The sequence below is a fragment of the Clinocottus analis genome, unplaced genomic scaffold, assembly GCF_023055335.1.
Source record: "Clinocottus analis isolate CAN_PGR_092001 unplaced genomic scaffold, fCliAna1.0.p SCAF_13, whole genome shotgun sequence".
NCBI classification, from domain to species: Eukaryota; Metazoa; Chordata; class Actinopteri; order Perciformes; family Cottidae; genus Clinocottus; species Clinocottus analis.
In genome coordinates this window covers 229,821-246,797 of record NW_027175854.1, presented here as the reverse complement: position 1 = coordinate 246,797, position 16,977 = coordinate 229,821, and the positions used below count along the sequence as shown (strand labels likewise).

The window sequence follows — 16,977 nt, the reverse complement described above, 5'->3', positions numbered from 1 at the left end:
GTATTTCATTTCCTTTGCATAATAGCATCATAGCTTTAGTTAAAGATGCCTTTCAGGCTGTGTTCTCATGTTCTAACATGTATAAATGATGAGGTAAACTAGGTCGCTTCTTGTTTGTCATCCGATTCACCCTCTTGCTATCTGTGTTGTGTATCTCTACGATCAAGTCCCTTACAAAACATCACTCTAAAATCATTTGTAGTGTCAGTTACATCCTCTTTGCTCATTGGTCACCGCGGCGGTGGTACAGATGAACATCGCATGCAGTTTATGTCCATGTGCCAAAAACACTGACTCACATGAAAGCATGCAGTACGTTTTCCTACCCAGCTGCTCGAAGTCCATCTCCAGCCCGTTCCTGAGGAGGACATTCGATAGCCAGAAGTCCGATGTTTTCTCCTGAAGGGAGGGCGGCGGGCCTTGCAGCATACCACCGAGGCAACGGCCGACTGCCAACGCAACGGAGCGTTCCAGATCCAGCAGCCAGACCCACTTACTCTCCTCCTCGTGTTGCTGCGCTGCAGGGCATGTGTTTTCTTCACTTTTATCTGGAGGGAAGATCCCTTGCAAAGGTTAAACGTGCCTATAAGAGGAATCTCAAGTGTAAAAACGTGCCATTCTTTTTATATTAATAGTACCTGTGAAACCGCTCTAGCCGCTAATATCAAAAATGAATATGTGGGTCAAAACTCTGCTGACCTGAACAGGTTTTCTGAGCCTCCATTCTCAGCTCTTGTTCCTCCAGGAGCCCTGCCTCTGGTAGCAACCTGTTGAAATCATTGAGCTGCTCCAACAAGGCCAGTAAATGGCTCAGGAGGGGTTGAACTGTGCCCACAGGCAGCAGCAGCAAGGAGTACATTACTTGGCACAGCAGGCTGCCAGCCACTGAGTTGTACAACACCACTGAGACACGGGTGGAGACGAGAGAGGGGGATTAGAATGACACACTATGAAAATTACTGAGAAAACAACTTTAACAGCACAGTCGGAGGTTAAATCATTGATTTCTTAAACATATTTACATCGTTAGCTTGTCCTCAAGGCAACTGACACCCAGATGCTCTAAAAATCTATGAACCTGAAGGTGTCGTCATATAAATAGTGAGTACAGGTTTAGCTCAGAGACCGTTCACATACAGAGAGTTTGCCTTTTGAGGTGTCAGGATATGAACTAAATGTTGCATTGAAGGGATTGAAGTTTGTCTTTTTGGTTTGAGGACTTCTTTCTTGTGGATATGAAACTTCCCAAAGATCAAATGCAGAATAACAGAGTGTGAAATATCACAGTCTTTGATATACTACTATTACAACACGGTATACAGGTCGAGCTATATGTTATGAACAAAAGCACGGTGCAAACAATACATAAAACACACGTTGTACAGTATATACACAGGAGTTTGTAGGTTATATAGGCACACACTCGTTATCAGCCGCACGTCTTACCGTGAAGCTTCTTGATTATTTGTTTATCCAGGGAACTGTCCTTCAACAGTTTGGTCGATCTCCTGAGTGTCTCGGCGGCACCGGGAAGCAGCAGGTAAAGGTGCTCGCGAAGCAGCGTTGCACTGCTGTCGTCCTACAGAGCAGCAGAGTCACAGTGAACATACAAGCAGCTATGTGTCTGCAGAGCCGTGAGATTTAAATATATGTGAATGTAAGTGCACCTCAGGGCTGGGATGGATGTAGCAATGGGCAAGCAGGTGTTTGTGTAGTCCAGACAGCAGCTGGTGGAAGTGACAAGGAGGATCAGCGTGTCCCTGGCTGTCGCTTGATAGCTGCTTGTCACTGTTTTTCTCCAATTCCCCGAATGCCCGCTCCTGTGTGCACACACAGGAAAACAGAAACTGTGCTGAGGAACAGTACATTTAACTCTCATTCAACACCAACAGCGTGCACTAAAATATCCAGAAAATGTGGAACATTTGTGAGCATTTGACTGGGAAACAAAAGCCCTTCGTGTTGTGTAGTTCAACTCCGGGTCCTGTTTCCGTACCGTGTAACAGCCGATGCTGAGGAGCAGCGTTCTGAGCAGCACCTCTGCTAAGTGCAGAGGGTTACAGGCCTCCACTGAGCTGGAGGAGGAGGGCGTCCTGGCGGACATGGCGGGCGTCAGAGGCGGCCCCAGAGACGTCACCTCCCCAAAATTGCTGTAACCCAGTAGAGAAGATACATGGCTCTGATCCTGAAGGCTGCTGAGGACCATGTCTAACTGCAGGCGCTTTGAGAGACACAGGGGAAGGAAAGAGACAATTGTTTGGTTTGGGATTTTCTTTTTTTTTACAGCAACACATTTTCACAACGTTCAAGCAGTCTTCAACACATATTGCCTAGCAACACTCCAAGTTGCTGCTGCGATTTGGACAAACGCGTCGTTTGCTTGCTTTATCCATCCAACTATGTTACAGCCAGCTATCTGGATCAGAGTTATAGTTTAAAAGAGCCATGCAGCAAAGGAAGAGCATTTGTTTATGTGCGTGCTGCAGTTACTTAAACGTCTTCTTTAGCTAAACACTTTCGGTAATGATCACCAGCACAGAGTCAACAACAGACCTGTCCTTTGGAGGGGACGTTTAAGCTGTGAGGGCCCTGAGGAAGGAGGGACAGGAGCAGCTCGGTTCTTTCCCTCAGTGGAGGAAGCAGCAGCGACGCACCAATGGACAGCGTGTTCAAGACTGCCTGAGGATGGACAGGACTGTCAACACGGCACAACCATGTCTGCATTTACCGCAAGCATATACATGAAATACAGACAGCACGTATGGGCTCCATCAATCCACTTCACGGTTTATCTTACTTATCTTATCTTGGTTCAACAGTGACTCCAGTTCCTACTGTCATAACTCATCCAAAACATTATGAACAGAATCTAGTACGAGGCAGACTGATAGTTTACCTGTTGGATGGAGTCCGGCATATCGGTATCTATGAGCCGGAAGAGCAGGTTTCTGAGGGGCCGGCCCTGAGCCCCCAAAACCATGGCGCCGGTGCCCCCAGCGTGGGCCAAGGATAAGTGGATGGACAGCAGCTTCATGCACAGCAAAAGAAACTGATGGTGGTCCCTGAGAAATGAATACAGAGCGCATTATGAGCGTTGGTAAGTGGACAGGAGGGAGCCGTACGGTGTGGGGTTCCATGTGGGTGCTGATGTAATCTAATAAAAACTGATTCAATTCATTAGAAGGGATCAGAGCTCAACGGGCCACAAAGATTGATTTTTGCACATGACTCTACTGCATAAAATCTCAAATACAAACAATATAACACATTGTCTTTAACATGTTATATTATCACCTCTGAGAGAGTGCTATGTCATGAACTGTCTTACCTTTTGGATAAGAACGGGGCCGGGGGGGTGTCGTTCCCGATGCCGTCACAGTAACTCTCGAGGAAGTTGCGCAGGTAAGCGAACGTACTCTCTTCCAAGTCGACACAAAAGGGCCGGTGCCACGCCACCAGCTGCCTGGAAAAGAGGAAGTCTCTTTAAGAAGAGCTCTGCAAGCACTCACATCTCAGAACTGATAAGACGGGCATGAGAAAACAAGACATCAGCGGATGAAACAATGACGAGCGATCAAAGGAAACACAACCGTAACTAAAAGGCAGACATGGACTTAAAACATTAAGGGATTACATTTGTTTCAGACCAGATTAGGCCGTTACCTGTCAGTTGGATCTGCGGTCCAAGCCAGGCTGTGAGAAGTGCCAGCAGTGATTTGCTGGATGGACACGCCCTCCAGACCGAGCACCTTCTTGGGTTTGGTAATAGGTGTGGAAGTGTGTCCTTGTCCACACTGGCCCATCGTGTTGTTGCCCCAGGCATACACTTCATTCTCTGACGGACGGACAGCAGCGCGCGGTGCAGTCACAGCATGTTCACAAATGTAAAATCCCATTAACACCTCGATGAGAATTACGATTCTTACCACAAATACATTTTTAAAAAACTGAGAATTATCAGCAGAAGGTCTGTTACCGTGCGTCAGAGCCAGGCAGTGGCTGTCTCCACATGAGATATCGATGATCTTGGTGATGCTCAGGTCTTCTATGAACCTGGGCCTCAGAGAGGTCGTCTCAGACGTGCCGCATCCTAAACATGAGCCGCAGCCCCACGCAAACACCTGAACAACAAAATGAATATGTCACCTGTATCCAGGATGTGACTGAATGCAGATTCATTATCCAGACTAAACATGTCAAGAGCTGTTGTTAAAGTGATAATGTTAAGGATTTTCATTTAAAGAAGTGTCTTTTCAGTCACTTTCCTGATGAAACTATTACAAAATTGACATATTTGCAATATTACAAAGTGAGTGTCAGCAGCAACATCCCCATGAAAAAATGCTGCATTACAGTTTTTCTCCATCGTAAGCAAACAAACTAAATCCTTTGTTAAAAATGTTATTAACAAAGAAACTGCTTAACTCTGAGCACAATACCATTGTTTTCACTCGATTAGAAAATCTGACTTTCAGGTGACGTTACCACGCTCCTTCAGAATAAAGAAGAGCAGAATGAGCTGAAGGAGCAACAAGGTGCGTTGACCCACAATGCTGCCTCTCACCTGTCCTGCAGAGGTAAGAGCCAGAGATGATTGGCTGCCTGCACACACTTTCCTGATGATGAACCCGTGCAGCGCCTCGATGACTTTGGGCCGATAGACACGATTGGTGTCTCCGTGACCTAGTTTACCTGCAACAACGAGTCATGTCCCGAGAACCAGCATCAATTCACTCCAGTAGAGACATGTATGTTAGGATAGACCACACGTGTGCTGCAGGGTACCAATGCACCGTGTTATTTTCAGCAATATGGGCTCAAACCGAGCGACGTGCCAACGTACCATTGTCTCCTCCCCCGAACGACCACACGGTGCGTCCATCCTGCGCCACAGCAACGGTGTGCGAGCTGCCGCACGCCACCTGCCCGACGCCGCTGATGTCCTTCACGAGCGTGGGCACGTTGCGACTCTGACTGTCGCTGTGACCTGTCGAGGGGAGGAGGAACACAGGTGGTCGCTGACATGCCTCACTGGAATGCTTGAGGCGAGCGAGCGCAGGCAAAGTGAGGGAAACGGAGAAGTGTGTACCGAGTCTGCCGAAGTCTCCTTCTCCCCAGGTGTACAGCTCCCCGTCGTTAGTCACGGCCGCGCTGTGCCTGTAGCCGGCAGACACACACACCACGACCTGGCAGAGAGACCGTAATGGATGTAAAATTATGCTAAACCGCGTAGCGCTCCACATAAATGTATATATGAATGAAGTAGAAGCTTTTCTGGAGGCCTACTTTGCCACAGAGCGGGCCTTGTATGATTTTGGGGTATTTCTGTGTCGCGCTGTTGCCATGGCCCAGTTTCCCGTACTCTCCATCGCCCCAGCTGAACACCTGGGGAAATAGGTTTTACATTTTATAACTGTATTGGTTACTTAAACATTTGGGGAATAAACATTTCTTAGATGTGTTATTGTGTTATTATACAGATCTGAAAAATATGTATCAGTCCATAATAGTAGTTATTTTAGCTCGTTACCTCGCCCTCTACAGTGATGGCCAAAGTGTGGCCATCAGAGCCTTTGGAGGAGGACACCTTCTTCATGTTCCTATGTGGCTCCAGCACCAGTTTCTTGGGCATGGACTGGTTGTTGGAGTCCCCCAGGCCCAGGCGGCCATAGCTGCCTTTTCCACATGCTTTCACTGAACCATCCGCAGACACTGAAAACGTACAGTACTGTCCTGCCTCGATCTACAAGACGAACAAAGCGGATTAAAAAACAACAACAGAAGTTTAAAAGATGGCGGAGTAAGATTATGGGTCATCATTATTATGGGAAGCCATACCATTTGGGCATCACTGAAGCCCTGGGTCAGCTTTGGCAGCAGGATTTTCTCCAGAGTCCCCTCCGCCAGCTGATGGCTGCTGTTGCTGCCCCACACATACACCATGACTGTGTCGCTCTCTGAACCAGGAGCAGCTGCATTAGTGCTGCAGGAGCACAGGCAGTAGGACGCGAGATTACAAATCTGTCAAAAAAAGAGAGGAGGGCGAGGTCCATGAAGTCAGTCACGAGAAAGTACATCAGTTCCTAACAGTGCCTCAACGTTAGAGAGCGTACCTCCTCAAACAGACACAGAGCTGCCTGGGAGAGTCGGCAAAGTCCGTCTGCATCTTTTTTCAGCACCTGAGTATTGACAGAATCCCCTCTGAAGCCCTGGGGGGGAAATATATGTGTTTAGCCTTCAAGCATAGTGTGTTTCTACTCTCAGTGACTCCCTGTGTGAGGACATATTGGGTTGGTTTGGATGTACAATGCATCTGTTTTATTACATTCCAAACGTTCCACTTGCACATTCTTTCAAAAACAGAATTTTCTATCACAACACAAAGAAGCCTCGATTCCAAACACAGGGACAAGACAAGTCACCGCGTAACCAGGATGAAGGTGAAGCTAAGAAAGACGAAGAGGCACACATTTGAGATCCTAATCTTGAGATGCAGATGTTAAGTGTGTTTTGTGTCGTCTTCTCCTTCAGGACATTCTTAAGCTGCTCCAGAGCTCTAAACCATGAGGATGTTGGCAATAGCCGGCCCTTGTTGTCATTTGTCTAGAAATATTGCAAAGCTGATTAGCCCGCTAAGGGATGACTCAATAGGAATACCAAGGGAGGGAAGAAAGGCTGGCTCAATCTTAATCGGTTTCTGCACACTAATGCATCTCTCCAAGCTTCAAATGAGACCGTTTGAATAAAAAGCAGCGATGGATGTGGCAGCAAAGAGCAAATGTCCTACTTTACAATCAATGGGCCTCAATTACCAGTATGGTCATAGATGTGCAGGTGAGTTACCTCATACGACTTGAGTACTAACCTCAATACATTAATGAGTGATGACTCATTACTGATAATAAGGAAACATGATAAGTAATGAGTCACAGCTGAACAACGACCCAAATATCGAGATGAGACGAACGCATCTGAATTCCTTCTCCAGGATGATGTTTGCCATATTTTAAGTCAAGTAAGAGAAAAAGCTCTTTTTATAGAAACAAGTTAAATAGTCCGTTACAATCAGGATAGAGGAGATTACTCCAGGTGACCCTGTCTTATAGTCTGGACATCTTAAACTTCCAAAAACACACAAATCAAAAATAATCATGCAATATGAGGACAAAGGAATTGCTCACACATCACAACCTTTCAATAATAACAGTTATGTGGGACTGTAGTTAATGCAGCAGTAAGAGAAAACACCAAAAACACCAGAAAACAGCAGACAAAAAGGTCCAAATGTAAAGCCCTACCGAATACTGCTTCATTTGGAGAAGTGTCTGATGGATGACATCGAAGCCCACGCCAGCTGAATTCTGGGAGCTCAGTGAGGAGGAGAAGGAGGAGGATGATGAAGAAGAAGAAGAAGACAATGTGGTGGAGGATGAGGACATAGAAGCAGCCAATGCTACCTCCACCCACTCCAGCAGAAACTTGAGAGAGCCTCTCTGCATGGCCAAGCCGAGCAGCAGCTCCAGCGCCAGCCTCCGGCCGGTCGGGTCCGCACCGCCGGCCCCGCTGCTCACGGATGTCTTCTTCAGGAAGTCGGACACCTGTGCCAAGCAGTCCAGCCCAACGGACGGGATCTTATTCTCATTGGCCAGAGAGAGCGGCGGCAGAGAAGTGAGCACGGAGGACGCCGTGGCGAGCACGTCGTTGCACAGAACCGACTCCGGGTGCACGGACGCTGCGTACCTCCAGTTCTGCTGCAATAAGGAGAAGAGCAGACTCAAGCCCGTCCTCACACCCATCTCTATCAGAACGTCCGTCCCCGACTTGACTTTGGACGCTCCCCCTAGCAGGCGGGGCTCTGAGGCCAGCTCGAGTTGCCCGCATTCGGCGCCGCTGTCCGTGGACTGGGAGGGCAGCGGCACGCGGAACCGGTCGTGGTATTTGCTGTGGAGCGCGTAGTAGATCCTCTGGAGGACGACCAGCCTCTGGTGGAGGCCCACGGTGTAGGAGGTCTGCGTCAGCATCCGGTGGGCCAGCCATCGCTGGCTGTGCAGCAGGGACGAAAGGTACTCTTCCTTCTCCGACGAGGCACCGGACTCGCACTCAAAGTCCGGCAGGCGCGGGCCGACGAGCTCTTGGACGGGTTGGGCCAGAGTCACCACTTCCTTGTTGTGGAGCAGCTTGTTGTAGAGCCCGGCAGCGCCATGCCGCCTGGCTGTCTGTACGCTGTCTTCTGCTGCCCAGGAGCTATTGAAGTGCTCCTGCCACTTCAGCAACACATGGGTCTGACAAGGCACCATGTCTGGGCATTATCTGTACTCCGATATACACCTGAAAGAAAGAGGGGGAACACGATTGAAAGAGCTAATGAGAGCCGTGGATTGACAGATTCATCAAATTCACACGTATCGTCCCACACACTTCAATGGCTTTTTCTTTAATCTCCGCCATAAAATTTGCAGGCAACATTTGCCGCTGAAAGTCGATGATCTGATGCGTTTTCCTGCCAAATAAAATCAGAGTAAAGGTGTCAGGTTTCTCCTTAGTGTTGGAACTTTTCCAGCATACAGTACATCCAGGCTAGTGGCATAGGCCCACTGGGTGTCACTGAAATAGGTCAGCTCACTCTTTGATAACAGCTAACCAACACACCCACGCTAACGAGACTTTTGTCTCACAAGCTGATATGCTACACAACACAGAAGGGATGTTTTTGGTTTGTTAACATTTGAAAGTGTGAATGTCATAATATAACCAGTCAAAGAAGACATTAGACACGCGTGATAACAATCTGCTCCCCCTTCAATATTCCTTTAAATTCTCAATATGGTTGTTACACAATTGTCCAAAACAACCGAAACTGTCTATCTGCATTTTGGTTAAGTTGCTCTGGGGGAAAAGAAAATACAGATTTGGGTTTTCCTATCTCCATAAGGGAGGTTAAAATGAGACAGGCATTCAAATCTTAGCAGGTGATTTCATGGGGATATCAGTGGCATGACATTTCCATGGTATTATCCACATTTACTCTACCAATTCTAGACTGAATACAAGACTAGATAACCACTCATTTAGTACAAAAAACGGATGCAATAACTGTGCCCGCCAATACAAATGCTGTTCAATACTTTTCAAATTCTATATAATGCGCTATAATGACCCCGAGATAATGACGCGTCGTTCCTGACGAGCAACACACAGGTTGAGGGGAAACCAGTGAAATCAGCGGTTGAGTTGTAATGTAGAAGTCGCCATACTCGCTGGTATTTACTGAGACTCCTTCGAGGATTAACACTCGTGCAAATGCAAAATGCACGAGCCGGTGCGAGTGAGAGAATGCTAGTTGCTGAAAACATGTGAGCATGCCACCGTAGTCCAGTCATCTCGCTTTCTTTGCCTCAGGGCTGTGGGGCTATATGGTTTCCACTCAAGCCAAAAATAACAGCAAGCATTGATATAGCAATGGAGTCTTGGGGTCAGACGACCACCAGCAAGCAACCAGCCGCATTGTAAGGCGCGACCATCACGATACACGACCGACTGGCTGTCATTTCAAACCCAATATCGTTCATACATTTAAAAGAAATCCATGTCAGTGACTGATTTTGAACGTGTGCAGCGTGAATGATGAGAGGGAACATGTTGTTTATCCTGTTCTATTATTTACCTTTACCTACTTGGTCATTATTTACACATTACTAATGATTATTTATCAAACATATCTTTGTGTAAGCATTGTATAAAAGCACCAATGGTCAACCCTTCAATATCATTGATTGATATTTAATGATGATTCCTTATCGCCCAGCACTGCAGAACCGTCACAATTTACAAAGCTGTGTCAACGTGTTGCTGAACATCACATATTTTGGGTATTGTTTATTTTTTAAAAAAGAAAGAAAATACACATGCATTTTATTAGACAACAATATGAAATTTAAACATAGGCTTCAACTAACGGTTGTTGTTCCTCGTTAATGAGCCCCACATATATTAAATGTACTATTACATGACTAAGAAAAGCCCTCACACTCATCAAGCTTTGATAATGAAATATTGAGAATATAATGTGGCCAAGATCACATCATAGATAGATCAATAGATGGATGGATGGATGGATGGATGGATGATGGATGGATGGATGGATGGATGGATGCTCGGTTATTTGGGAGGACCTCCAGCATCCTGCATCACCTTGCTTGAAGGCTGACCCAGGACCAGCTGGAGGTGATCCAGGCCTTTGAAAGTCATCCAGAATAAGCTGGAGGAAGCTGCTGAGCCACACGGTCTGTTTGGGTTCTGATATTTAGACAATGTGTTAATGAATGGCTCTGGATGCATTCACCAACAACGAGAGCTCCATAATACCGGACAGCCACTTCATTATTAGAAGATGCTGTGGAGGAAAAAAGCAGTCAGCTAAAAACACCCACACACCCACACACACACACACACACACACTGCAGTGTGTCCGAAGTTAGGCATCCTCGCTCAGGACATCAGCCAACAGGATCATTTAATTAATTAATGTCGGACTAACGACATTAAACTGTCCCCTGCTCTCTGGCGCACGACTCTGACACCTCGTAGCGTTACGCGTTCCTTCTTCTCCTTCTTCTTCTTCTTCTTCTTCTTCTTCTTCTTCTTCTTCTTCTTCTTCTTCTTCTTCTTCTTCTTCTTCTTCTTCTTCTTTCTCGAGCGATAGTTAGCTTTGTGTGACATTAAACCGTCACGTTGGCTTCACCGACATAAACAGCCAAAACATGTGAACCTGAAACGCAGTCGCCATTTGTCAACGCCGGGGGTGTCAAATGAATATTATTATTGTTGTTGTTGTTGTTGTTGTTGCATCTGCGGTGACAGTTGAGCTAACGGCTGGCTGCAGTGCCGTTGCTAGTCCGGTCCATGGCTGTCAAGACCGACCAAGCCCCTCCGCTGGTCGGCTGACAGCTCTCAGCAAAACACTCCCGCGGCTCCTCGTTAACGTCGTGATAAGATATCCACGTGGTGAATACAAGACACACACCGCGCACACGTACGTCACCTTGACCGTAAATAATATGTTTTTAAAAACCGCAGATAAGTGCTTTGCGTTACCTGTCCCGTCCCGGTGAGGTCTCCCTTGGACGTGAATATCATATCAACCTTCTCCTCTTTCTTCTTCTTCTTCTTCGTCTGCTGGAGGTTTAACCACCAGGCGGCGACAGCAGCGGCGGGACGGCGCCCCCTGGTGTCCGGGAGTGGGAACAGCGCTCTTCATTATCACCTCCATCGTCACGTTTTATATTCATCTTCTTTACTTCTATTTATTTCATTCAGCCTGTTAAATATCATTATAGTCAAATGAAGACACAGCTGTTCTCAGCATATGTCTTTATTGTTCATATTAGTAAGATGTAAGCTAATATACATAATATAAATATACATATTAGCTTACTTCTCATAAGTCTCATGGGTTTATTCCTGAGCCTGAGTAAAAGAAGTATTCTGTGGCTCAGGAGAAAACTTTGTCAAGAAAATAACCTTGATAATGTTGCATTTTGGGAAATGTAGGACCCAGTTTTTTTTGGGACTTAAGGATTAAAAATCAGGATTTGATCATTTCATTTTTACACTTGTCAATCATCTAACTTCAATTGCAATACTTAGTTGCTGGAGTGCCCCTTGTAAAGTACTTTTATAATCTTGCTGTGTGTGTGTCATATTTGTCCCTTTTATTGCCTTGATAACATTACATCCTCGTGTAATAGCCTCTCAATAAAACATTAAACCAGAAAAACTATTGACAAGTTACAACATAAAAAATAATAACTTTAAAAAAAACATAACTACAACACACTATTAAAAACACACGTTATCAATATAAGGGTGTTATAGGGTCATCTCAGTGTCCATAACTTCATGTTTTCTGTAATTGTTTGTACGGCCCTATAGGCCTGGATATGTTATGTTAAATACATGTAGATCTTTCTCTTACATTTTATTTTTACGATTAAATGTTGAACGCAACCTTAACACAAAAACAACGTTTATAAAACAAGATGGTTTAATTGATGCATCATGTTAAACATTGTCAATAGTATTTCCAATCATAGGATGTTGTGAGTAAAAAAAAAAACATCCGAACTTCAACTGTGATTCTTCAAAGTCACCAACACAAAAACAAACCAAAGAGAACTCGTGACATCAGTTCACACGCATTTCAATTCCTGGATGGCGGTCCAGAGTTAATCCCACTTCCACGCCGGATTTCTAAAAAAAAAAAAAAAAGAGGGGGGGGGGGGGCTGACTGGCAAAAAAGGACGACAACAACACCGGAATGAGGAAATTGACGAGGGCAAAGCCATGTGCAAAACAAAGTTGCTCATCGCTGATAACCCTGCAACCTGATGATCCAGAGGTCACTCCGCGCAGGTCCTCCAGACGTGGCCCGCTCCTCTCGTCCCTTCCCGGAGTCCTCCAGCAGACAGCAGCAGCCCTTCCACGAGCTCTCTGCCCCCCCTGCGCCCACAGTCATGTCTCTCCTCCTCCTCGTCACGGTGCTGGCCTCGCTCCTCGTGCGCGATGCGGCGGCGTGGGGCGCCAATGTCCCAAAGTACGCGGTGAACTGCCCCGAGCAGTGCAACGCGCAGCGGTGCGGCGGCACGCAGCGCTGCACACGGACGGTCCTGGACGACTGCGGCTGTTGCCAGGTCTGTGCAGCCGCCAGAGGGGAGCACTGCTACCGCACGGTGTCGGGCATGCACGGGGTGAAGTGCGGACCGGGATTATTCTGCGAGTTCTACAAGGACGAGGACGATTACGGGGACGAGTACGGCATCTGCAAAGGTACACGGACACGTTCAGTGCGTGTTTTCTACCTGTGAGCTGCGTGTTCAATGTGTGATGCCCCGATGCACCAAATGCAGTTCATCCGGCAGCTTGTGTCAGCATTTAAGGCTCATGTTTGTTGAATGGTCACAATGCAGATTAACACAGTGGTTTACAGGCATTTGCAGACTTGCTTAAAATGAAAAAAGGACATTTAACTTGATGTTTAACCCATAAAGAGGAGTTGAGGCATTCAAACATGAACGCTTCTGCCAACTTGCAGTTTACCCTTTTCTCTTAATCTCTGGTTATTTGCATATCCATCTTTGACACTATACATAGGATATCAGATCCAGTTGGGGACGCGAACCCTCCTCCGAGACGAGGCAGACTAAAGTAATGTGTTGTCTCTTCACAGACTGTCTGTATGGAACCTATGGGATCGAGTGCCGCAAGACCTGCAACTGCAAAGGTGGCATCTGTGACAGGGAGACGGGCGCTTGTCTCACACTCAGGTTCTTTGCCAAAATCGCCGGCAAACTCAAGACTGACCCTCAAGAAGGTAAAAGACAATAAATGAAGATTGTTCATATTGTCAGAATCAGAAGCTTTAATGTCCATGTACATTTTCACGTACGTCTCTGTACAAGATGATTATAAAAGACAAGACAATAAGTAAACAGTAAACAGGTCCAGAAGTGCAGCTGGTGGAAGTGTCTGCTTGTTCAGTTGTCCATCAGACTGCTGACCAGAGGGAAGTCATGTGTGAAGTCGCCCCTCTGCGTGAACGGGGCGAGTAACAGACGGTCTCTCTTGTGTTTCCAGCGGCCGAGCTCGGCTCAGGAGAGGTCAGCGCCGCCCAGAGCACGGAGCGACACCCGGACACGTCCACCGCCGAGAAGCGGCTCATCCCTCGCTGACAAGTGCTGACGCGGCTGAATCTATTTCAGTGTCACTGTAGCATTAACTTATAAATGAAGTGAAAGATATATTTTATGATGCTAAAACAACGAGAGACTTTTTTACAGCATTTGGACGTTGTGTTTTGTTTGTCTGGTCCTCATTCGACGCGCTGAAATACACAGGACGACATGTTATTCTCTTTGTGTCTGCAGATCTGTTCCCAGGAGCAGCGAGGCCTCCTTTAGTCTGCCTCATTACTGTTGAGCAAAAGAAACGTTCATGAGAACATGACTTTGCAAACTGCAGACGTAAACCTTTTCATGGATTCATCGTAGTTTTCCATTCTGATATCTTCTTTGTATGTATATGGAACGTGGACATGGGACATATCATGTATGTGAAACCAGCATGTAAAGAAAGATTCACGATTAAACCAAAGTTATCACAGACTCTTTTCATTTTGTTTCATTTGAATCATTATGCATTAATCATTTTCATGCAGTGATGACAAAAAGCCTGAATGGATTTCATGTGTAATAAATCATTAAAACTCGGCAGGAGCAGATTCACATTTCAAACTAAAGTTTAACATGTGAATACACAGAAGTACTCTCCGTGAATACTACCCTGTAATGTGACTTACACGTCTTTGTGTAGCGAAACAAGTACATGTTGTATGTTGTAAAATAAAATAAACTATCAGTCGAATGACGATCACGTGACGACTTGTAGAAAAAGTCAATAGAATTGAGGAACGTGAGTTGATTAACGAAGTGCTTGAGCGCCGCAGCGTAAACGCTCCATTGTCTCCTGGTGTTTCCATGTTTCAGCTGCAGCTGCGTCCTCGCTGCGCTTTTCTTCAAGGACTTCTTTGTTCTTCCCTCTTTGCGTTACTGCGTCGCAGCTGAAGGACGACAACATGTTTCCTCTGGGTGTTTAAACGTTGACCGAAGAGAATCTGTGACGCGTCCAGAAGAATCTGACGTGTTTACACGTCGTTGGCACGTTGAAAAAATAGTTTGTCCAAAAACTGAAGAAACCAAATTCATTCCTGTGAGAAAGAAAAGAGGAGAAGACGCTGATATTCTCAGGATGATATGAGAGAGATTTATTTATGGGAGGTGGAAAAGGCTTTGAAAGGTCTGGATAGAAATATGTCTTCTGAGCAGAAGGTTTTATTTCCCATGATGCAGTGCAGTGGTTCAGGACATCAGCTGAGGACGCTGAGAACTCCTCAGACGACCGACTTCCTCCACTTCCACAAAGGGCCAAATGTTCTTTTGGTCCCATCAAAACACATTTGTCAGTTGTGGAAAAACATTCTCACCATAAAGAGCAGAAGAAGAAATGAAGAGCAAACGATCAGATGGAGAGAATGTGGGGAAAGTTATCAACTCAGCTTTAGGACTGAAATACATCTGTGCAGACAGGAGCTGCTCTTAATGATTTACATGCTGATTCAATGAGGTAATGCTGGAGAAAAGCTGCAGGACAATATTCATGAAAGGCATGAAGATGCTCTCAGCCTGAGACTTTCAACTTTCAGCATATGAATGAAATAAATCATTTTCCTGAAGAGAAGACTGATCCTCTCCATGTTGTGTGTGAGTCAACGTACTTTACCAAATAATCACGTAATATTTTGAAATATTTGAATATATCAAAGTCACACATCCTTTAATAATGTATTGTCTTTTAAATACATTACAATAACTTTGTGTTAACCTGCAAATTATGTGATGATAAGTTGTAATCTTCCAAAATACATGATCTGAATATATAATGCACTTTCCACTTTAGAAGATGAAATATGCACATGTTGGTTTGTGTTGCAGTGAATCACTTGATGACATTTAAATATTCATCATCTTTGTTGTGTGAAACATCAAAATCATCTCATTGAACATTTCGTCTCAGTCCTGTCCCGCTATAAATACCCTGATGAGCCTCACCTCTGACTCCTGAGGACATGTTTTCCAGTATTCAGCTTGTTTATTTCCTGCGCTTCCTGACACCTGTGAATGTCCCTTCTTCCTGTTGTTGTTGTGTCTGCAGGACGGGAATCTAAAAGACGGCTTTTTCCTTTTTTGTGTCTTGAAAAAGCAACAAAGGCTCCGTCCTCTTGGCGAGAGATAGAGGAGAGGACACTTCTCCTCCACGCTGCTCAATTCATATGCAAATGAAAGCTGAACAACAACCAGCAAACACGCCGTTCTTCACATGAATATGAGTGACCAGGAGTCATATTTAATAACTCTGATCCACGTCCTATTTTAAATAATCTCTCCAGTAGACAAAGTGGGAAATAGAAAATGTAAATAAAGTTGCAGCTGCAGCGTCAAATAAAATAAAATGAATGTAGGTCAATTCTCTTTTTAATAATTTAAGATGAATTATTATGAATTCAAACCATGATGACGTTTGTATTTTAATAAATCGTAAAATTCAAATGCTTATGAAGTTTTGTGAAACATGAATTCACTGCGTGGAAGTATCGCCTCAATCCAAGGACAAGGTGACGCACACACACACACACACACACACACACACACACACAGGTATGCAGCGGTCTGCGTATCAGGAGCGTTCAGCAGCGCTGGAGGCTCAGACGTTCCTCCGGTTCCCCAGAGAACCGGCAGGCCGAGGACTCGCAACCAAACAAAGGACCCTGGAAAATAACAGGAAAGCGTTGGTGAGAAATATCCTTTATCTGAGTCCCTGAACGCGTCACGGCCGCCTCTGCAGAGGCAGCAGTGCGTGAATGGAGTAGTAAATAACACTGATTGACTACAAATAGATGTCCTGGTATTCAGGGCCCGGCCGGCCTCAACAGCTTGTTTATCCTCAGTGTCGACTGACACGATGCAGACGAGGCGTGAACCCTGAGAGCCAGGACAATAAGGAGAGATTGATCATCACATGCACGGCAGATATTTAAGGTTTATGAATTATAACCAGGAGCACTTAACTCCCAGGCTGTCATGTGACTTTGTCCAGAATGGGAGGCAGACTGATTCATGAACTCTTTGACTCCTTTATTTAAATACTTAACGCTTTAACCTTTTGGAAACTCCTCCCTCTCCCATTTCAAGTCCCAGCAGGCCCCATTCAGACAATCAAACAAACAACACAGTTTCTTGACTGAAACTCCTTCCTAACAGGACAAGACTTTGTTTTATTGTGATTGTTGTTGCAGGTTCTGATTCTTTAGGTCCTAATCTTTCCATAAAGGTGTCTTATTGATGCTCCAAGAGGCTTTTTGAGGAA

At 45.5% G+C, this 16,977-nt stretch overlaps 2 protein-coding genes across 11 annotated transcripts in view; one reads left to right on the top strand and one right to left on the bottom strand.

The window, feature by feature from the left end:
* Positions 1–11,164, bottom strand: part of LOC137784202 (probable E3 ubiquitin-protein ligase HERC1) — a 38,392-nt gene extending 27,228 nt beyond the window's left edge. For 7 of the 10 annotated variants that reach the window (XR_011077379.1, XM_068574694.1, XM_068574696.1 and 4 more), the window contains exons 1-19: positions 11,095–11,164; positions 7,299–8,328; positions 6,114–6,209; positions 5,839–6,021; positions 5,531–5,743; positions 5,287–5,385; positions 5,090–5,186; positions 4,844–4,987; positions 4,565–4,692; positions 3,977–4,121; positions 3,664–3,835; positions 3,329–3,463; positions 2,897–3,062; positions 2,554–2,679; positions 1,997–2,221; positions 1,668–1,820; positions 1,447–1,579; positions 700–903; positions 300–548 (exon numbers count right to left, since the gene is read on the bottom strand). Coding sequence is in view for 9 of the 10 variants with exons in the window: in XM_068574694.1 (XP_068430795.1) it covers positions 300–548; positions 700–903; positions 1,447–1,579; positions 1,668–1,820; positions 1,997–2,221; positions 2,554–2,679; positions 2,897–3,062; positions 3,329–3,463; positions 3,664–3,835; positions 3,977–4,121; positions 4,565–4,692; positions 4,844–4,987; positions 5,090–5,186; positions 5,287–5,385; positions 5,531–5,743; positions 5,839–6,021; positions 6,114–6,209; positions 7,299–8,297 (3,667 nt within the window). In the remaining variant the exon portion in view is untranslated. The remainder of the gene's footprint in view (positions 1–299; positions 549–699; positions 904–1,446; positions 1,580–1,667; positions 1,821–1,996; positions 2,222–2,553; positions 2,680–2,896; positions 3,063–3,328; positions 3,464–3,663; positions 3,836–3,976; positions 4,122–4,564; positions 4,693–4,843; positions 4,988–5,089; positions 5,187–5,286; positions 5,386–5,530; positions 5,744–5,838; positions 6,022–6,113; positions 6,210–7,298; positions 8,329–11,094) is intronic. The other 3 variants (XM_068574699.1, XM_068574700.1, XM_068574702.1) reach the window with 1 other exon arrangement.
* Positions 11,165–12,328: 1,164 nt separating this feature from the next.
* On the top strand, positions 12,329–14,312 carry esm1 (endothelial cell-specific molecule 1). The gene is made up of 3 exons (XM_068574575.1): positions 12,329–12,825; positions 13,226–13,369; positions 13,633–14,312. Exons 1-3 carry the CDS (start codon positions 12,387–12,389, stop codon positions 13,725–13,727), a joined length of 678 nt encoding a protein of 225 aa, XP_068430676.1. The 5' UTR covers positions 12,329–12,386; the 3' UTR covers positions 13,728–14,312.
* The last annotated feature ends 2,665 nt before the right edge of the window (positions 14,313–16,977 follow it).